At 50.8% G+C, this 19,836-nt stretch overlaps 11 protein-coding genes across 11 annotated transcripts; 8 read left to right on the top strand and 3 right to left on the bottom strand.

Annotated features, from left to right (window-relative positions):
- Nucleotides 1-450: 450 nt before the first annotated feature.
- Nucleotides 451-1,311, top strand: N7489_000739 (uncharacterized protein; the record flags this gene model as incomplete). Its single annotated transcript, XM_056706494.1, has 2 exons — nt 451-501; nt 559-1,311. The coding sequence occupies 2 exons, from the start codon at nt 451-453 to the stop codon at nt 1,309-1,311; spliced, it is 804 nt and encodes a 267-aa protein (XP_056570796.1).
- Nucleotides 1,312-1,982: 671 nt separating this feature from the next.
- On the top strand, nt 1,983-2,987 carry N7489_000738 (uncharacterized protein; the record flags this gene model as incomplete). Its single annotated transcript, XM_056706493.1, has 2 exons — nt 1,983-2,132; nt 2,235-2,987. The coding sequence occupies 2 exons, from the start codon at nt 1,983-1,985 to the stop codon at nt 2,985-2,987; spliced, it is 903 nt and encodes a 300-aa protein (XP_056570795.1).
- Nucleotides 2,988-3,629: 642 nt separating this feature from the next.
- N7489_000737 (uncharacterized protein) lies at nt 3,630-4,871 on the top strand (the record flags this gene model as incomplete). Its single annotated transcript, XM_056706492.1, has 1 exon — nt 3,630-4,871. One exon carries the CDS (start codon nt 3,630-3,632, stop codon nt 4,869-4,871), a length of 1,242 nt encoding a protein of 413 aa, XP_056570794.1.
- Nucleotides 4,872-5,247: 376 nt separating this feature from the next.
- Nucleotides 5,248-6,534, top strand: N7489_000736 (mitochondrial 54S ribosomal mL50 protein; the record flags this gene model as incomplete). The annotated part of the gene is made up of 2 exons (XM_056706491.1): nt 5,248-5,642; nt 5,736-6,534. The coding sequence occupies 2 exons, from the start codon at nt 5,248-5,250 to the stop codon at nt 6,532-6,534; spliced, it is 1,194 nt and encodes a 397-aa protein (XP_056570793.1).
- Nucleotides 6,535-6,866: 332 nt separating this feature from the next.
- On the bottom strand, nt 6,867-7,954 carry N7489_000735 (replication termination factor 2; the record flags this gene model as incomplete). The annotated part of the gene is made up of 3 exons (XM_056706490.1): nt 6,867-7,331; nt 7,388-7,874; nt 7,935-7,954. 3 exons carry the CDS (start codon nt 7,952-7,954, stop codon nt 6,867-6,869), a joined length of 972 nt encoding a protein of 323 aa, XP_056570792.1.
- A 173-nt stretch (nt 7,955-8,127) lies between these two features.
- N7489_000734 (uncharacterized protein) lies at nt 8,128-10,024 on the top strand (the record flags this gene model as incomplete). Its single annotated transcript, XM_056706489.1, has 3 exons — nt 8,128-8,227; nt 8,359-9,315; nt 9,375-10,024. The coding sequence occupies 3 exons, from the start codon at nt 8,128-8,130 to the stop codon at nt 10,022-10,024; spliced, it is 1,707 nt and encodes a 568-aa protein (XP_056570791.1).
- Nucleotides 10,025-10,487: 463 nt separating this feature from the next.
- On the top strand, nt 10,488-11,170 carry N7489_000733 (uncharacterized protein; the record flags this gene model as incomplete). Its single annotated transcript, XM_056706488.1, is given in 4 exon segments — nt 10,488-10,572; nt 10,583-10,644; nt 10,729-10,803; nt 10,889-11,170. The coding sequence occupies 4 exon segments, from the start codon at nt 10,488-10,490 to the stop codon at nt 11,168-11,170; spliced, it is 504 nt and encodes a 167-aa protein (XP_056570790.1).
- Nucleotides 11,171-13,375: 2,205 nt separating this feature from the next.
- On the bottom strand, nt 13,376-13,902 carry N7489_000732 (uncharacterized protein; the record flags this gene model as incomplete). Its single annotated transcript, XM_056706487.1, has 3 exons — nt 13,376-13,465; nt 13,750-13,775; nt 13,827-13,902. 3 exons carry the CDS (start codon nt 13,900-13,902, stop codon nt 13,376-13,378), a joined length of 192 nt encoding a protein of 63 aa, XP_056570789.1.
- Nucleotides 13,903-14,077: 175 nt separating this feature from the next.
- Nucleotides 14,078-14,961, top strand: N7489_000731 (GFA family protein; the record flags this gene model as incomplete). The annotated part of the gene is made up of 2 exons (XM_056706486.1): nt 14,078-14,127; nt 14,148-14,961. The coding sequence occupies 2 exons, from the start codon at nt 14,078-14,080 to the stop codon at nt 14,959-14,961; spliced, it is 864 nt and encodes a 287-aa protein (XP_056570788.1).
- Nucleotides 14,962-15,218: 257 nt separating this feature from the next.
- N7489_000730 (putative topoisomerase family protein TRF4) lies at nt 15,219-17,454 on the top strand (the record flags this gene model as incomplete). The annotated part of the gene is made up of 3 exons (XM_056706485.1): nt 15,219-15,970; nt 16,023-16,713; nt 16,771-17,454. The coding sequence occupies 3 exons, from the start codon at nt 15,219-15,221 to the stop codon at nt 17,452-17,454; spliced, it is 2,127 nt and encodes a 708-aa protein (XP_056570787.1).
- Nucleotides 17,455-18,383: 929 nt separating this feature from the next.
- On the bottom strand, nt 18,384-19,802 carry N7489_000729 (D-arabinose 1-dehydrogenase (NAD(P)(+)) ARA2; the record flags this gene model as incomplete). Its single annotated transcript, XM_056706484.1, has 1 exon — nt 18,384-19,802. One exon carries the CDS (start codon nt 19,800-19,802, stop codon nt 18,384-18,386), a length of 1,419 nt encoding a protein of 472 aa, XP_056570786.1.
- Nucleotides 19,803-19,836: the final 34 nt, after the last annotated feature.

Below are 19,836 nucleotides of genomic sequence, written 5' to 3'. Positions count from 1 at the left end.
ATCATGTCATGTACTTCCAAAATCATACTGGCCAATCCCCTTTTCTTTGTGTACTTATGTGATTGGACGAGTCAAATGTTAGATGTGTTGCATGTCAATATGGATGTATCATATAGAGGTGATCGAATCGGGTAATGATCAATAGAAGCAGAACAATAGAACAATAGAACCTGAATGACGCCTAGATGACGACTAATTTTAAGCTCATTTACATTTATATTGTAGATAATTCTCTGAATGAAACAATTCAATTGAGCTAATTCTTATTGTTCTCCTCGTAATGGTAGAATAGAGCACCCATACATGTAGCCTTGGAGGTATTTCTCTAGGACTATATAATCTACTTGTGTACTCCAACGCTCCTTCTCTTCTGACACGTTCTTTCCCCAAACAATTCCCTTGCATTCCATGGCTACCTGGAACTCTACCAGGTACTCTACCAAGGAAATAATGTCTACTTCCAAGCGAACCCTTGAGGGCCTGGAGCACCCAAAGGAAAAGGTAACATGAACTATCATCCATCCCGTGGTCTACATTCCAGTCACTAATTGAAGACAGAGGGTCTGTCGCCCTGCCCCCCTCAAGCTCAAATGTTCCTCCGATATGCCGGCTCATCTGGCCAATGGAGATAACCTGTCTCCATTTGTGACTGGCCAGCCCTCTCCAATTCCTGGAAAGATGTTTAGCAACGTGTTGGATATCAATGAATCATCCAAGACCGCATCCACCGAATTGGTCAATGGCGATAACCTGTCTCCTCGCCTGGTCCAAGAGCTTGGCCAACCATCGCCAATCCCCCACGCCCAGCTCAACAAGTCACTGAACATCAATGAACCATCCGAGGCCACTTCCACTCAGGGACCATTCCTCTTTTCTGGCACCCAAGAAAAAGCTCAGCCCATTGCCAAGTTTAACCCTCGTCTTTCCACCCCCAAGAATGAGGCATCGACCAGAGTGAACGTGAACTGGCCACTGCCCTACACTCGTACCGTCGGTCCAGTCAACGAGGATGGCTTCGCTGTGGTTACCCAGACCTGGTATGACTACAGTTCTATGACCGATTCAGACTCGCAGTCCTCGGGATCTCCTCTTTCGTTCCACTTCGACCCCCGATCTCTCCCCCTCCTCGAACACGCACTCGAGTCCAGTACTTCGGCCGGCCCGATGGAACAGCTCGCAAGAAGCCGCGCTTTGTTACGGGATTTCGCCGTGGTTGCCCTCAGTGTCACAACAGGGTTCCAGGTCATCGCAACCATATTATCTTTAGTTGATTGGCCCAACTCACAATTGAACGAAACGACTTTGACTTGATGCCTGTGAATGACATGAATGATGCTCAAGGTCTCGTGTTCAGTTTCCATTGTCTCTGCTTTAGGATTTAGCTCCTTGAGCCACTGAATCCATTCTCTATTGCACCATGCACCTTGGTATCTCCATTTGTAGTCCTGTCTGTCGACAAGTTATACGCCCTCGGTACATAGGTAGTTCTATCATAGTGTCTAGCTTCCAAGGTACGACATCCACTTCTATATAAGAATCTTTTTCTTGGGCTTGCATTCACTACAGCGCTGATTAGCTGATGACAGGATTGCTTTCCAACCTAAAAGTGGGACAAACCATAGCTCTTTGTTCTGCTTCAATGAAATATAGAACCTATAAAGACAGTCATTAATTCTTATTTTGATATGTTCGGGACCCTTAAGTTCTGTAGTCCTCGTAGGTGGGTTAATATCCATGGATCCTATAATTTTGCTGAGATATACAGAAGTGTTGAACAAAAAGCAGGTACCCTCTCTTTCACGTTCAATGTTTGCTTCTACATCCTGCTTTGACTGTGATTCTCCTCTTTCTTTCCATCTCCTATTTACCTTTGTTTTCAACTCTTGATTTTTATCTCCCCTTTTTCCTTTCTTTCTTTCTTCCTCACTTCAACTCTCCAGCTGACCACTGTTTTCACCTCTCTTCAAAAAGTATCTCCAGTCATGCCTTCCACAGCTGGAGTCGTTGTTCCCGTTCGCATCAACACGAAGAAAAAGAAGTCCAAGGATTTTGAAGACGAGGCGCCCGAATTGGCTTGCGTGCCTCGAGTCTCACGCATACCCCGGAAAGAGAAAGCCCACCATGAATTTCAGGTAAGCACTGGCCCTGAGCTCGAGATCACACTGGCATACCCCCTCCCCCTCCCCATTCTCACTGCACAAGACCATCTTCCACATACTGATAATTATGGCTAGGGGAAGGAGGGATGCGTGCACAGCTCCACTGCTCACGGTCCGAGCCCCAAGGGAAACGGCCACCACGTAGCTGGCTCTCCCGAGAAGAAGGGCGGAGAGATAGCCCATGCGGACCGCCGCTTCCGTGCCGAGAACGAATATCCCACCCGCTTCAGCTTGCAGGAAATGGAAATCGACATCGGCTCGTGGGTCTGTCTCGCATGTCCCACTTCAACCCGCAAATGCCGGGACTGCAAACAATACGAAGGCCATCAAGACTCCCTCGTCATGGCCATTCATGGAGAGTGTCTCACCGAAAAGACTGGAAAACGTTCGGCAATCGGAGTATTCTACGGTCTCGGCAACACTCGCAATATCTCCCGGCCCATTCCAGGCAAGGACGACCACAGTCACACGGCCCAGATCGCCGAGTTGACCGCCTGCCTGCGGGCTTTGCGCAATGCAACCTTCATCCTCGAGAGACGCCGCAACATGATGCGCAAGGGCATGAGCCTCATGCCGCTGAATACCTTCGTTATCAAAACACATTCCGAGTACCTCGTGCGCGGCTTGACGGAGTGGCTGCCCAAGTGGAAGGAGAATGGATGGAAGACTTGCAAGGGTGTTCCGGTCGCTAACGCTGATATGTTCAAGCTGATCGAATCTGGTATCCTCATGGTTGAGATGGTCGTTCAGGTGAAGTTCTGGCTCGTGCCCAAGGCGAACAACCTGGAGGCTACTTGCCTGGCAAAGGTGGCCCTCACGGAGAAGTGAGCAAGGGGAACCATTCATATGTCCCTCATCATGGATGAAAACCAGTCTATCTCAGAATCTCTAATTTAATCCCAAGATAACAAATTCGGGAATGTCTCCATCTATCCTCGGCTTGGCTTCCGGTTCTAAAGTGCCGAACCGAAATGGCTGACATAAGCATCCGATGAGCTCCCGATGTCCAGCTAGGAGGTGCATAGCTGTCATTAGGATTATTCGGTATTGTAGAATATTCAAGGATATGTTGTAGAGGCCGTTAATATTAGACTCAGAAGACTAGGATATTCAACTAGTACTTGGAGCATCCAACAATCTCGCTCTCCCCACATTTCGCGGGAAACCGCTTAGCCGATCTTCAGTGCCGCGGCCACTCAGCAACGGTACTGGTCCCAAACTACTTCCGACCCCGGAATTTTGCCCGGCATTTGCCTATAAGTAATTCTGGTGCCCGGGGGAAGTTTAGATGGAGTTGTTGCCGATTTCTCTCTTTTCTCTTTCTTGCATACTTTAGCCATTGCACATATGTGAGTAACTATCCGAGCTGGTATTCAAGGTGAGACTGACAGCGCCGAGCAAGACCGGAAATAGCCTTGACCCTCGGTATACATCCAAACAATCCAACCGACCTACACAACCTACACAACCATGGCTTCTCCAATTCCCCGCGGACTCCGCCAAGTGCTCCAGAAGTCCCCCAATGACATTGTCATCCTCTCCTCTCTGCGCACGCCCGTCACCCGCGCCAAGAAGGGCGGTTTCAAGGATGCCTACCCAGAAGAGCTACTCGCCAGCGTGTTGCAGGCAACACTGAAGGCAAACCCGAACTTAGACCCGGCCCAGATCGACGATGTGCTGATCGGCTCCGTCCTACAAGAACTAGGCGGCGCCAAAGCGGGTCGCATGGGCCAGATCCACGCCGGCTTCCCTCACTCTGTGCCCTTCAACACGATCAACCGTCAGTGCTCATCCGGCCTGGCGGCGATCACAACCATTGCCAACGGCATTCGTGCCGGCGCCATCAACGTCGGCGTCGGTGGCGGCATGGAATCCATGACCCGCAACTACGGCTCCCGCGCCATCCCCACAGTCCTCTGGCCCGAGCTGAAGGAGTCCTATTCCCAGGACGCCCGCGACTGCATCATGCCCATGGGCATTACCTCGGAGAATGTCGCATCGCGATACGGCGTTTCCCGCGCAGACCAGGATGCCTTCGCCGTCGAGTCCCACGCAAAGGCGTCTGCCGCCCAGAAGGCAGGCCGCTTCAACTCCGAGATCGTCTCGGTCACTACCAAGACCCTTGACCCCGAGAACCCCGATGCCCCCGCCAGGGACGTGACCGTCTCTCAGGACGACGGTATCCGCCACGGCCTGTCCATCGAGAAGGTGGGCGCGCTGAAGCCCGCTTTCTCGCCTACTGGCGCCAGCACCGCCGGTAACAGTTCGCAAGTCAGCGACGGTGCTGCCGCTACTTTGTTGATGCGTCGCTCCACCGCCGAGGAGCTTGGTCTGTCTGGTTCAATTAAGGCGCGCTGGGTCGCGTCTGCCGTCGCGGGCTGTGCCCCCGACGAGATGGGCGTTGGCCCTGCTGTTGCCATCCCTAAGCTCCTACAGACTGTTGGTGTCGAGGTTCCCGAGGTCGGTGTTTGGGAGATCAATGAGGCTTTCGCCTCGCAGGCTCTCTACAGCGTTCGCAAGCTTGGCATCGACCAGGCTAAGGTTAACCCTAATGGTGGTGCTATTGCTATCGGTCATCCCCTCGGTGCTACTGGTGCTCGCCAATTGGCTACACTGCTGCCTGAGTTGGAGCGCAGTGGTCAGGAGATCGGTGTTATTAGCATGTGCATTGGTACGGGTATGGGTATGGCGGGCATGTTTGTCCGCGAGTAAATCATTTTACTGGATTTACACAAAATGTTCTTTTGCCTCTTTTGCAGTAGTATGATACCAGCGGTGCATGTGTATATACAGTTCGCATACTATGAATGATTCTTTTCCTCTTTTGTATAGACATGGAATAACCATCGAAGAATATTTCTCACATCGACCATGGACTTTGAATCTAGATAGAATAGACTAATGCAATTTATTCCCATAAAATAATTGATCTACAATGTCAAAGTCCTGGCCTTCAGGATGTGAACATCAAAATGCCAAGCATCAATATCACCGTCACGTGATCCGCGCCTTTCTTGAATTTGTTTCTCCGTCCAAGCCAACTCCGCCAGCTCGACGCTCTCAAACAGCATTCGCGCCCACCTCAACAATGCGGCCCTCAATGCGCCTCCCTGTGCGGGAGGCAAACTTTATCTGTTCCAGCTGCAGAATTCAAGCCACTCCCCGTATCTCGCCGGTCGGTCAAGTTCGCCGCTATGCCTCCGACTCCTCTCCTGGAGTCCTCGAGCGCGCTCGGCGCAAGATTTGGGGCACCGACAAGCCCCCAGGTCCAGCAGACCCCTATACTGGAAGTCAGATCATGCCTGGAGCTGGTATGAGTCCCGGAGAGCCGGAGCCAGAGGAAGGATTCAGTCTTGAAGAGGGTCAAGCATCTAAAGAAATTGATGGGAACCTGACCTGGGATGGGATGCCCAAGATCGGTTTCCTCCAGGAGGAAGAGTGGCGTCTTCAGGGTCCGAAAGGGGAAGCCGATAGAGTTGAACCGTACGTTCGATCCAAGTCTCCAATTCCACGTCTCTGCATAATGGTTTGATTTCTCAACAGCTTTGCTGACAATGACCTTGATTGAATGAACAGGTGGTACCACAACCCACGACCTTTACCGTATATGCAGGCTGCGCATCAAGCTGCCGTGGAAATTGGTTTGATGCAAATGTTAGGGGAAAAGGTCACCGTTGCTAGCAAACCCCACACCAGTCAAGCGCTCCAAGCCCAGCTCGAGTCGGTTAAGATCGAAGGTCAGTCTGGCAACTGGGGCGAACGCCTCCGTTTCCCCGACATTGAAACAATGGAATCCCTTCTACGCGATGCGGCAGGGCCTATGGACGGCGAAGCCGGTGAAATCGCTTTCCAGGAGAAATTGAAGAAGGTTGCTAGCGAGCAGGAAAGTCGCCTGTATAGCGCAGAGTCCAAGGGTCAGATGCAGAAACGCCTCGGTTCCCTGTCGCTGGCTGATGGAAACGTCAAGTTTGTTGTTCGTATTCCCCCCTGGACCTTTTCATGGCCAACATCACTAACAGCCACCTCTCAGTTCTTCGCCCGCCTCTCAAAATTGATGTCTCAGCACATTCCTGACTACATCATCACCTCTTCCGCTACCACCGGAGATGTCTTCCGCGCACAGGAGGCACTTCGCAAAAAGACTACCAGATTGACGCCTGTGCTTCTCCATAAGATTATGGACAAGAACGGTGCCACTGAGCTGTCTAACGTCAAGATTCTTGACGTCCGCCAGACTCGCCGCGACAACGATGAAGATCTTGGCCGCAAGAAGGCTATTGTTTCTGCCCTGTACAAGGATGGTTTGATCACCAAGAGCCTGGGTCAGAAACGCCCGCCCTGGAAGCAGGCTAAGGAGACCGAGTTGAATGCCTAGGCCTCTCTTCATATTCTGTAGAATTTTGGGGGCATCCTTTTTCCTTTATATGAGAGCAATCTTTTGTATATTAGAATTGTTTATTGAATTGCTTTTTCTTTGTTATCGAGTTCAAATAATTGTACATGTTAATTTGGAATGTACAGTATGTCTGCTACCAGTTTACCCGCCCAATATAAAACGCTGTAGTTATCCATCATTGAAGAACATGAAAAGCCTTGTGAACTCCGGAAATAAAACTCCACCCACGACTGTGTGTCCAATTGGAAAGCAAAGACACTTCGTTCAGGTCCAATGTCTACTGCGCAGCAGAAAGATAGCACACCCTCAGATCATGATATAGAAAATCCTCTGGTCATGAAATCACTATTCTTGGACCCGCCGGTCTTCTTGGAGAAAAGACTGTCGAGATTCTCATTGCCGCCCATCATCTTCCGGCGCTTCTTCTTCTCATTCTCCTCCGCCAACACACGAGCAGTGAGCGAAGAAGTAGCAGCGTTCTTAATTCCATTGCCAGAACCAGTATTAGGCACTGGTGTGGAAGTGTTGCTTCGGCTTTTGGAATCTGATGACTGTTTAGGTACTACCAAGTCAGCGGGCTCTATAGTACCGGGCGCATCAGTCACGCCCTCGGCGGTGGCGTTCTTCTTGCGCTTCTTTGAGCCGGGGGCTTTTTTGAGTGAGTGTGTGAGGCCTTGTTCAGCAAGTTTCTGGCCTCGTGCCATCAGACGTTGCTTGTCTTCTTTTTTGGTGGTAAGGATGTTAATGATGTTCTCTTCGGTGTAGGATTCGTCGCACTAGCACACATAGATTAGCCACTATTCTCACTTTGTATTCAAGGCGTGATTCTTACCTGCAAGCACTTGTCACCTTTAAGCTGTCGGACAGCCTCCTCCGAAAATACATGCCCACACGGCACCAGGTACACAGACTTCACACTCGGGCCCAGCGGCTTCGCGGTGATCGGGCAGATCCAGCCCTCGCGGCGCTCACGGGGCGCATGAGCACGGCCTGAAGGGTGCTCCGTAAGTTCGCTATCAACTTCAAACTTCAACTCTACCACATCCCGGAGCGACTTCACTCGCCCGCACAGTATCTCTTCGCAGTCGGCCTTGGAGCTGATGCCCTCGACATCGTCGCCGGGGAGCAGGAACTGGAGTATAGCATCTTTGTTGTAAAGATTCCCCACAGAGTCTGATACAATCGGCCGGGATAGCGACTTGTGCGAGAGAGGACAGGTAGTCCAGGAGTGTTCTTGTTGTTCGCGCTGGGTCTCTTTTACTTGCGCCGTGCTTGGGGCACGGGCTGCTTCGCGGACGAGCTCTCGGCGAGTTGGAATACTAAAAAGCTTCATGTTAGAAGGCTTGAGTCTGTAGCACATTTATAACAGAGCGACTCACCTGCCACCGTCATTACCCATGTTTGCGATGAGGCTAAGGAAAGATTCTCCCACTTCGCCACGATAAAGTTAGAAAGATAGCGTGCTGACTCAGCGGCGATTAGATGGATTGATGGATCCAGCCCGGGCCCGCTATCAACAGCTGGCCAGAAGCTCTCTCCGCACCTCCACAAACAAAGCTCAATGCCTCAAGCATGAGACTCCCTCAGTCGTTATTGTTGCTAGCTGTCGCTGGGTCGGCGGCTCAGGCTAGTAGTGACAAGCCTGTCCGTCCCCGTGGCTTGGGCCCAGAATGTGAGTATCTGAGCCCTGACTTAGATCTCCACTAGTGTTACTGCAGCGGGTTCACCTAGCAGTGGTCTATGATAGACAATTGATCCTTTTTCTCTCGGCTCTTGGAGATTATACTAATGTAATATCCTTAGTTGCCAAATTCTACCAGGACTCGACGACATTCACCTGTATCTCGAATCCCTCGGTCAAAATCCCCTTCTCGGCCGTCAACGATGACTACTGTGACTGTCCCGACGGAAGCGACGAGCCCGGCACGTCTGCCTGCGCACATATCTCGCGCAATTCGCCGCTAACTGTGGCCGACCGGCCTGGGAACAGCGATTTGGACACTGCACTCGCCCTCCCCGGATTCTACTGCAAAAACAAGGGCCACCGGCCATCATACGTTCCATTCCAGCGTGTCAACGATGGTATCTGTGATTATGAGGAGTGCTGTGATGGTAGCGACGAGTGGGCTCGCGTTGGGGGCATAAAGTGTGAAGACCGATGCAAGGAGATTGGCAAGCAATGGAGGAAGCAGGATGAGCAGAACCAAAAGTCGATGACTGCTGCCCTGAGGAAGAAGAAGGATCTTCTTATCGATGCTGGTCGCCAGCAGCAGGAAATTGAGGACCATATCGCTGCGCTAGAGGCAGAGGTTCATGGCGCTGAGCTCAAGGAACAGAACCTCGAGGCTGATCTGAAGCTCGCCCAGGAGCAGGACCGTAAGGTGGTCCGTACTGGAAAGGGCAAGGGTAAAGGCAAGGTCAGTGCCCTTGCCAACTTGGCCAAGGGCCGTGTTGATGAGCTACGCAATGCGTTGGTCGATGTGCGTCGCCAGCGGGATGAAGCCCGCGAGCGGGTGAAGGAGCTCGAGGATATTCTGGCTAAGGTCAAGGTGGAATATAACCCCAACTTCAATGACGAGGGTGTCAAACGTGCGGTCCGTAGCTATGAGGACTATGCTGCTCGTGAGCAAGGCACCGAGGATGCGAACGGGGCCGTGGACCGCGACTTAGACGAGATTGCCAAGGCCGACGGCGAGGAAAATGGTATTAATTGGGAGCATTGGGAAAACGAGGAGGATGGGTGCAATGACTTGGATCTAGGTGAGTTATTCTTTGGTTTCTTGTGCAACCTACTGTAGCTTACTAAGTGCCAAATGTAGTGTACAAGCTCGCTGCTTATCTCCCACCCTCCCTGGTCAGCTTCATTGAAGACAGGGTGATCTCTGTCAAAAGCTATCTTGAAGAAAAGGGCATTCTGCCGAAGGCCGATGAAGACTCTTCATCAGAATCTAAGGCTGTGACCCAGGCACGCGACGCCCTGAAGACCGCACAAGATTCTGTTACAAGCCTCAAGAACAAGCTACGCGACCAGCGTGCGGACCTTGAGCAGGACTATGGCCCGGGCTCGATCTTCCGCGCACTCAAGGGGGTATGTATCACCCAGGATGCGGGCGAGTACACGTACGAGCATTGCTTCCTTGAGTCGACCAAGCAGAACCAGAGGAAGGGAAGCAATTCTGTGTCCATGGGCAAGTTCTCGAATGTTGGCACCACAACCGTGGAAGAAGTCAACACGGCTGGCGAGGTCGTCAATGTCGAGAAGATGACGATTGAGTACAATCGCGGCCAGTCTTGCTGGAATGGACCTAATCGGTCGACCAAGGTCATTTTGGAGTGCGGTGAGGAGAACAAGATCTTGAAGACAGCGGAAGAGGAGAAGTGCGTTTACTCCATGCTTGTCACATCGCCAGCTGCATGTGCAGGTGGTGAGGCAGGTAATGATGCACCACGGTCGAAAGATGAGCTGTGATGGCCACGATAAATCCAGAGATCAGCTGTTACATATGTATTGAATGTTTATTTCATATGCATCCCTATAGTTGGAATGAGTTGCAATTTGAGCGCTTTGTACTTCTTTCTTGTTCCTTAGCATTGAAGTCAAAATTTTGTTTCTCCCGGGGTCAGTGACCTAGGTTCAGGCCTGCCCAAAGCGATTATAACAACCCGGCTGGCGCAATGGCATGAATCCCGAGGCTGCGTGTTGGGTCGAGGCCAACACCGATTACATGAACAGAATCAAATCACACTTACCGGAGCATACAGATACTATAAAAGATCACAGATAGCATGCTATACAACCGCATTTGTACTTGGCTGGAGACTAGATCACAAAAACATACACAAGGTCAGATCAGAACCTATAAAAAAGTAACACCCCATCCACAAGGCTCCAGGCCCTATTATCCCCAATCCAGTATACAATCATCTCGATCATGACCACAATGGAATTATATCATAACCTTGACGATGAGGCACCCGCACCCAGGCTAGTTCGACAGCAGTGGGAGTCCGGGTCTGGTATGAGTAGTATTGGAGGAGGATGGCGGTGATGAAGGCGTGTGGGCCGGCTTAGTGCTAGAAGGGCAGTTAGTATATCTTTCGCCCCGGGGCCGCATCCCACACTGAGTGACGTGTGTAAGACACGGAATGAGCAAGCAATAACATACCTTGCAGCTGGAGCAAGAGCAGGAGTTGCACTCGCCGGAGCAGCAGTTGCAGGTGCAGGGAGACATGATGGATATAGATGTGGTAGGTAAAGAATCTTGGAAAGAAGCTTGATAGTAGTGTTTGCTTTGGATATAGATGGCTTGGATAGAGAATAAAAAAGTCCAAGGGAAGGATAGGAGGCCTACTTTATACCTCTGAAATCCACGACTGCTACTTTATCCCGATCAATAATAGCGCGCCGCATAATTCTATTTTCCCATTCATCCTGCGCCTTCATCCAATCCAAGACGTAGCAACGTCGCCGCGGCGCCCCGATCACACTCCATCGTATCGCGTGGTCGAGTCAAATGAGCCCAGTCCTGCATCCCACCCGGCGCCCCTCACTAACCCCAATCAACATACCACCTATCATGATTCTCGGTATATTCTCACGCGCTATGCGCTGTAAAAAGTACTCTAAGCAGGTTGCTCTAGCGCTCGCCAATAAAGCGGAGCCCATCGGGTTCTGCCTATGATGTAAGTTCCTAAAGTCTGAAGTTCCCCTCGGGCGAATATGGCGCAAAGACCGCTGAAAGGATTCGTCTCCGGTGTATTTTCTTACGAATTCTAACTGTTATCTCCCTCGGTGTTTGCTCGGTATGGTAGGGACAACATGATCAGGTCAATCAGGCTATGTATGGAGTGTATCAGATTGCGTTGTGCTCGGGCCTGGTTCCTGCAAAAAAAAAAAAAAAAAAAAAAAAATGGCCTATTGGCTTAGGATGAAGAGGAACCTTGGAAGAATCTAGCAGGGTTCATTTTGTGGAGCAATGACATGCTGTTCCCAGGTCGTTTACGCTTTGCTCGATATATGGTCATCTTTACCTATACTATATGTGCAAATTGTTGCCTTTAGATCTGGACTGGACATGGATATTTCATCATATGATGTATACTACTCCCTAGGTATATTGTATATGGAAAGCTATTATGTGGCTGTGTGTAAAACCTCGAATATAGTAAATATATGGTAGCAGCGACCTTCCCTATTCGTGTCTCAATGAAAATTAAGACCTCATCATGCCATGATGACGGCCACGTTTCGGGTACGACGTATGTTGTAGATCTGCAGCTATGTTTGATCCACTGGTTTCGGGACGGGCCTCTTATTATCTCATAGGTACAGTCATATGTAAAACATACATACGAGATGTGGACTGTCAGTACCAGAACGTACTAGGATCACGTCGTATTCAGTGCCAAGTATGCAATTTCCGGCGCCTGCAGCGGTTTTGGGTTGGACTATCATCGTGGCAGCCTATGAGACGAAGTTTGCACGAATTGGGGACCTTGGAGGAGGGGTGCTATCCGACCTCATTGGTAGCCCTGGATTACCTGAGATGCATGTTCATACCCACCCGGTGGAGCCGTGCCAGGCTGTTTCGGCTTTGTTTTTCTTTGCTTTGGGGGTATTTGTGTACTAAAAGTGTATGACGGGCGAGACGCTGGAGTTGCACCTGCATTGTTGGGGTTTGGATTAGCTCCCGAGGTCAGTTTGAGACCGGCATTAGATCATTCCCCTACATATTGCATTTGCTAATGTCTATTAAAAAATAAAAAAATAAATGAAAACTGTTTTGCACTGTCTACCAAAAGGCGAGATCTAATAACACTCCCGTTGAGAGGCATACCACTCTGTACAATGTACGTGACATAGAAACGCCTACAATATACATCGTGCGTTTGGGCCTCATATCTTATACGCGCACAGGCTCCTTGGGATCTAACTGAGAGCTAGAATCAAAAGCCAGGCACCGAGAAGGTGGAGAGGCTGCACACTTGCAAGCTCCAAGAGCATGTCACAGACCTCTTCGAGGTGCATCATGCATGATTATGATTGGCTCCGATTAGATACTACTCTTCTCGGACTCGTGCAGCATCAAGTCCCGCTTTTTATCTCTTTTTACAATCGACACTGAGCGGCACCGGGTGTTTCGAAGAACGTTTGACGTTGGAAATGGCCAAAAATGCCGCATCGGCAAAACACAGCCGCAGGAGCCGTACGTGAAAGGGTGGGAAGGTTATTTCCATTCCTGGTCACTGTGACGATGGATGATCACTTAGTGGAGTGTGGTTGGGTTGACAAGAATGCCTGAAATCGTATCAGACAAGATTCTCGGTGACTCGCCTTCCTGGGGTATGCCTACTCCCCCAGATTGTGTTTTTGCGTTGATATGGGGTTTTTACCTATATTGTATTTACTGAGGTGCTCCGTAGATGCTATGTACGTTGTAGATATATGTTATGTGTCTCTGCTACATGTATTCTCCACTCAGGAGGTCGGGTATCCAAGTACCTAAGTATGTCGGACATGTTATTAAGCTCACAAGGTTGACCCATACCGATCTGAAGACCCAAGATTTGGATCTGATGCCCACAAGGTACTTGTTTTAGAAAGAATAAAAGTGGCCGGACAGCCGCATGTCATTCACTATAGCAAGTGCTCCTATTTTATGACATGACATGCTTCCCCGAGTAACACAACCGGGAGCTACCAAACTCAGATATCCTCCGCCTCACTTCATGCTCTTATTCCTTGAAAGGTTCGAACCATCGTGCCCATATGGGTGATTTATTTCTTCTAAGAAGATGGAGGAGTCGGGTCAGCAAGATGTCATCCAAGAAGAGGGGATAACACGTACAGGGCAGTTGCAGGAGCCGGCAGGGCACTGGCAAGAGGAGCCGCAGCTGCATCCGTGATCGCCTATCGTAGTGGTCAGCATTGAAAGGAATGGGTGAAATACGATGGGTGACAACCCCGCTATGACCCCGCCATTTCGGAAATCAGGCCAAGGCAAAGCGCGGATCTTCAAGATTGTGAAGTCACATATATCATGAAAGATGGAACGTTGGAAGATAGAAAGTGCTTACTCATTTTGTATGGTTGGTGTGGTAAAAACTGGTGAAGCTTTTGGAGTTGTGTTGGTTGTGAAAAGGCGAGGTGGTGGGGGGAGAGAGAGAGAGGAGAGGGGTCGGGACTTTATATACTCGTGACTTTCCGGGATACGTCGACTCTGAGGGTCAGACAACTTGAGTGAATTCTCATTGCTTGCATCTCGTTCCACCGTTACACTTGCGAGCATATTTCTGTCCCCGCTCACACACATAGACAACGCATGCTTCGAGAGCCGTGTCTGCCATCTCGAAAATTATTTGCGTCCTCAAATGACTACTTCTATAGCTTGCATATGCAGAAGTGTAGCTTTACCTATCCAGTTGGACTCTGTTACCGACCAATCCAATCTCCAATTATGTCATTGCAACAGCTGTCGAATGGTGACTGGGCAATTATTCTCATCGTACTATCTCCTTCAGCATGAACCACCGAACCTGGATGGGCTCCAGGAATGCCAACAGTCCAAACACGTGAGTCGCTTCTTCTGTAGGACATGTGGTGCCCACGTCTTCGCTCGCTTGCAGCCCGGGGGACAGTTTCTAGTTGCCTCAGGGTTGTTGGCAGCAAAGAACGTTCCCTCGGTACGAGCGGTTGAGCACTGGAAAAGCAGCGATACTGGTGACGGTGGGCTCAGTGCACTGCTTCCTGGAACTGAGTCCACTGTCACAGGTTGCAGATTAAGTCCTTCAACCAGCATTGAGAGCCGAGAATCAACAAACCCAGTAAAATATACATCAACAAGCCAGCATTTGCATGCACGTTGCCTCTGTGGGGGAGTTGAGTTTTATATCACCAAGCCGGATGCGTCGTCCTTGCAAGCATCCTCGCCATGGCCAGATCTCCTGGTTCCATACCACACCGGTTCTGGGGCGAATCCTAACAATATCAAATGGTGGTTGCGAGATGGTGATACGAAATATATCGCAGGAACCTGTGTCTGCAACAGCTGTCGATTGAGCAGTGGATTTCCTATCCAGACATGGGCATTCGTGCCGAAGTCCAACATCTTTAACGCAGACGGATCACCCCTTGTGTTCAATGCAGGGACCATGCAGCAACATAGGAGTTCACCCGGGGTATATAGGGAATTCTGCAGCTGCTGTGGGGCTACTGCCTTTTGGCATTGCGATGAACGACCAATGCTAATTGATGTGAGTGCGGGTTTGCTTCAGGCAACTGGTGCTAGAGCTGAGGACTGGTTGGAATGGGCCACAGATCGTATCAGCTTTGCCGAAATGGCAGTGCAACATGATTTGATCCATATTCTGGAGGAGGGCCTCAAGATACATTCAAAGAGGAACTAGGAATTGACACCTGAAAGATACTACAATCCAGAATGTCATCCCACATACATCTATAACTAGGTGTAGTTAGTTAGTCTATGTAACTAATGATAGTACCCGTGGACACCCACATGGAAGGTGCGACTCAAGTCCAGTCACCGCCTTCCCTCCGCCTGACTTTTTCGGTGATCTTTTTTTTTTCGCGTCTCGAAACTGGAAACTCTTGATTCTCTCCTCCACGCGTCTGCATTGTTGCTGCTTAACTGCAGCTGTTCAAAATGCCACCTCCATTCCAGTTCAGAGGAAATTCTAACCACCGTGGCTCGCGTCCTAATCCACGACATGAGTTCACTTTCCGGTATCAGAAACCTGCCACGTCGGAACGACCTTTGTTGTCCTCGAAGAGGGAAAGCCCACCCGAGCGGCTTGACGGTGAGTCTAAGCCTGAATTCAGGTTTGCTCCGCTTTCTGCTTTGAGCGACAGTGAGGAGGCAGAGATGGACATGTCTGATGAATCCGATGCCGAGCGACCACGTAAAAGACGTGCGCTAGCCCTCGACGGGCCTCAAGAGACTGCTCCAGCCCCTCCTCCTGTTCCGAAATGGTCGAACCCCGATCCTTACACTGCACTACCTCCCCCGGCCGAAACTACAAACAAAAGGGTGGATGTTGTCAAGTTGATTCGCAAGGCGAGACTTGACGTTGCCCCAAAGACAGACGAGACGGATGCAGTCAAGCAAAACTCAGACTTCATTTCTCTTGGCATGGGCTTCGAAACAGAAGTTTCTGAGAGTAACGCTCCTGAAAACGCCCCTAAAGGGCCGAAGGCCCAGGAAGCTCTAGATCCCGCCATTGCGAGTCGAAAGCGGACCCGTGGCGATGAGCTCAAAGGATACTCCCGAAAGACCGGAAAGCCTGCCAGCAGGTTCAACTACGATGGCTCCGTTAGAGATCAATGGAAACCACTTTCCCCAGAGACAGGCACGCCCTGGTTCGAGGGCACCCCAGTATCCTTGCACGTGGGAACCCAGTCAGTACTATCCTTCGCGCTCTTTCTGTTTTCTCTCTAACATTTGAACCAGGCTGCATAATGAGATTCTCAGCTTCTATCATTGGGCAAAGCCACAGGAATTCGAACACATCGTCCGCGCCGATCTCGTCAATCGATTGGAGACTGTATTCAAACAACGATACCATAACGTTTCAATCCGGGCCTTTGGTTCTTTTGCCTCAGGTCTCTATCTACCTACGGCCGATATTGATCTGGTGCTGCTTTCCAACACATTTTTACGCACGGGTGTTCGAACATTCGGAGAGAGGAAGGGCCAGATCTATGCGTTTTCGAATTTTCTCCAGAGCACAAATCTTGCGGTTCCAAACTCGATCGAATGCATTGCCTCTGCGCGGGTACCAATTCTCAAGTACGTGGACAAGCTGACTGGGTTGCGAGTGGATTTGTCTTTCGACAATGACAGTGGCTTGATCGCCAATGACACATTCCAGAAATGGAAAACCCAGTATCCGATGATGCCAGTTATCCTAGCCGTGATTAAGCAGTTCTTGTTGATCCGCGGTCTCAACGAAGTGCCAACCGGTGGACTAGGAGGTTTCTCCATCACTTGCTTGGTAACAAGTCTTCTCCAGCATCTGCCCCAGGGCCATATGCAGCCGAACCTTGCAACAATCTTGCTTGATTTCTTCAATTTCTACGGGAAGCAATTCTCCTATGATAGGCTGGCAATCCGGATGGACCCTCCAGGCTATTTCAACAAGGTGAGTGGATTTTACTTCGCATTACTTATCAACTAGCCGGCTAATCATGTCAAACAGGGCTATTACTTCGGCAATCCTGATCGTCTCACAATCGAAGATCCCAATAACCGAGACAACGATATTTCAGGTGGCACGAAGGAAATTGGGTTGATCTTCCGAGCCTTTTCTAATGCCCATACCGCCTTGAGGAATCGCATGGAATATCTCGCACTTGTCCAAGGATCGAACAAGAGCATTCTTGAACCCATCATTGCGGCTAACTTTGATGAATACATCGAGCAACGCTTCCAACTCCGTCAGGTGTTCATGACAGAGGATAGATTTGCTCGTTACAGGGAGTCTCCGCCTCCGCCGCCGCCGGGGTCCCCTCCTGCTAACGGAGCCTCCCCTCCACCTCCCCCTCCTACCGACGGAGCTCGCTCTCCCTTGCTAGCACCCCCAGCTCGCAAGCCTGCCAAAAAGCCCAAGTCGAAGTTGAAGGGCACGAAATCGGAGCCAGAAGATATTTCCTCTGATGAAGCACCCGGACCCGAAGCAAAGTCTGCCAAAACTCGGAAGGGAGAGACAAGACGTCAGTTGTGTCAGGAGCGCGCAGCTAGACTCAAACGCTTGAGGCCCGACCTCAAGAAACTCCCCAATACACTCAGCCTCCGCCAAGCTCGCCGCCATGCAGGTTACGAGACCGATGAGCAGATGAATGCGGACTTGGACAGGAGAGAGAAACTTCTCACCTCGGACTAAATTTGAGCCTCCACTTCCACGCCCGCAACGACTTTCATTTGGTTTCAGTTTGTATGCTTTTATTTTGTATGATGATACCCCTTACTTCGAATGGTTTGGTGATTTGCACGGGGAAGAGAGGAGGGATGTTTGCGACGGCGGGATGGTGTAGTTGGTGATACCTTCGCGTATGCTTCTGCTTCTCGATGGCGAGAAGTGCAGCGAATGACTGGTGGAAATCGAGAATGAGCATTCTTCTTTGAGCCTGAGACGAAAGACAGTGACTTACTATTTAGGATTCTCTCCCGGATTCCGACTTCGCCAGAATCTGTTGACTTGTCCCTTGGTTACGATTGATTAGGGTTGTTCGGATGTTGAAAATCTGTCTTCGATCATATTTGATTGAGAGGCAGGTTCAATGTTGGATAGGCCTCGACAATCTCAAACCCTGGATGACCTTGTTTTCAAGATCTGTTCGGGTCGATCCGGCACCTCAACGTCTAATGCCTTCCCGGTACACCCTCGGCAAGCACCTAGTTCTTGCAGTTCTTCGTCCCTACATGGGATGCTGTTAGTGATTTCAATGAAACTCCCCGATGATCATGGATCCGCGCCCAACGTGTGTCTATGTTTGTTGGCGTTTATTTTTCTTCTTTTTCCCTTCGCCCTCTCCTTCCCATGCCTTCCTTCTCACTCAGAGAGCGCTACATGCGACTTCTGGGAGAGGACTGGAGCATCAGGAGCCTGGGCTTGGGACTAGACGCCGAACTCGCCTTTCTGCTATCGGACGGTGGGCCCATTTCCACGTGTTGCTGAGTCCCTTCCTGCCTGCCCAGTACAAATATTCGTCTAACCCAGATCGATGGAAATACATATAGGAGTTACGAGAAAAAGCTAGGAGACGCCATAAGGATGTATCCCAATGGATTTATGAAGTTCTGTTTCGGTTTCTATGCAAGCTGCTTTTCCACATCGGACGGTGGCGTCAGCATAGGATCCTCCTTAATAGCCATATCAGATATAGAAAGAGATGGCCTCCGTCCTGTTCTCTCCTCGGCCTGAATCCTCCGCACAGCAGCGATATGCTCCTCGGATAACGAATTCACAAAGTCTGGCCCTGGACTGGCCCAGGCATAATCAACCCACTCTGTACCTAGTATATCCCGAATTTCTCGTGCCAGCTGCAAGATATGAACTCCGCGCGCATGAGACCAGGCACGGTCTGTGATAAGGCCCTCCTGGGGCGTGAGAATATTCGACGCCGCGGGAACATCACCCGTCGGAACATCCAGGCTAGGAGTCGACAGTCCAGGTGATTTCAACTTAGTATCGAAGTACGAGGCATCGTCGTCCTCATTCCAATTTTCCAGCCCATCGACAATACTGTGCCACACGCGCAAAGTCTCGTCAAGCTCAGAGATATTGCTAACGCCCATAACGCTGACACCCAGTCTCCTGCCGGTGCCCATACTGGCCACAGACAAGAAGCCAGGATCAGCATCCGCAGAACGAGCAAGCGGTGCGCCGAGACCACCAGCCCGCGCACCAACACGCAGCCACGCCTCCAGCGCAAACCGAATCGCAACAACCTCAAGCTTCTCTCCATGTCCCAAAGCAAAATCCGCAACTCTACGAATAGCACTCCGCAGGGCATTAGGAGCAGGATGGAAATCACCCATCGAGCCAATAGGCACGCCGTCACGACGAAGCAATCCCATGCCCAGCGGCGATGCGTTCGGAACGACATCAACGCCAGCAGCAAGCAGCCTGGATAGGGCGTGCGAGTGTAGCCGCGTATTCTGCAAAGTGAAGTTGGCATACGACATAACGATATCAAGCGGCTCGCCCGTCTCGCGGAGAACCGTCTCCGCCAGCTCACTGAGCGTGTCGACCGGGTAGCCAGAGATACCGACGTAGCGTAGCACGCCCTCTTCATCGCGGAGACGCCGCAGCTCCCGCACTGCTGTGACCACTTCTGCCGCCGTCACGAACTCCACGTCGTGGCAGTACACTACGTCCAGGTAGTCTGTGTGTAGGCGTTGCAGGCTGCGTCGCACGCTGTGTCTGATCCATTGCGGCGAGTAGTCGAATGAGGAGCCGGCTATGCGCCCGACTTTTGTGAGGAGGTGGTATGTCTCCCGTGGGAAGTTGGTTTGTACGGTTTCTGTTGCCAGGGCGCGGCCGAGGAGTTCTTCTGCGGGGCCGTAGTAGGGGGATGTGTCGAAGGCGCGCACACCGCGTGATAGTGCGCGTTGGACGAGTTCTGTTGTTGGGAGGGCGTAAGGGTCGGCGTTATATTGGGAATTAAAGGTTGCGGTGCCCATTATCAGCGGCGGCAGGGCCGCGGACAGTGGGGTGGAGGGGCGCATGGTGTATGGTCTGGGAGGCCAATCTTGTCAATGC

Source organism: Penicillium chrysogenum (genome assembly GCF_028827035.1).
Source record: "Penicillium chrysogenum strain IBT 35668 chromosome Unknown utg000001l_segment0_segment0, whole genome shotgun sequence".
Lineage (NCBI taxonomy): Eukaryota > Fungi > Ascomycota > Eurotiomycetes > Eurotiales > Aspergillaceae > Penicillium > Penicillium chrysogenum.
The sequence above is the reverse complement of the archived record's forward strand: the minus strand, read 5'-3'. Positions and strand labels throughout refer to the sequence as shown.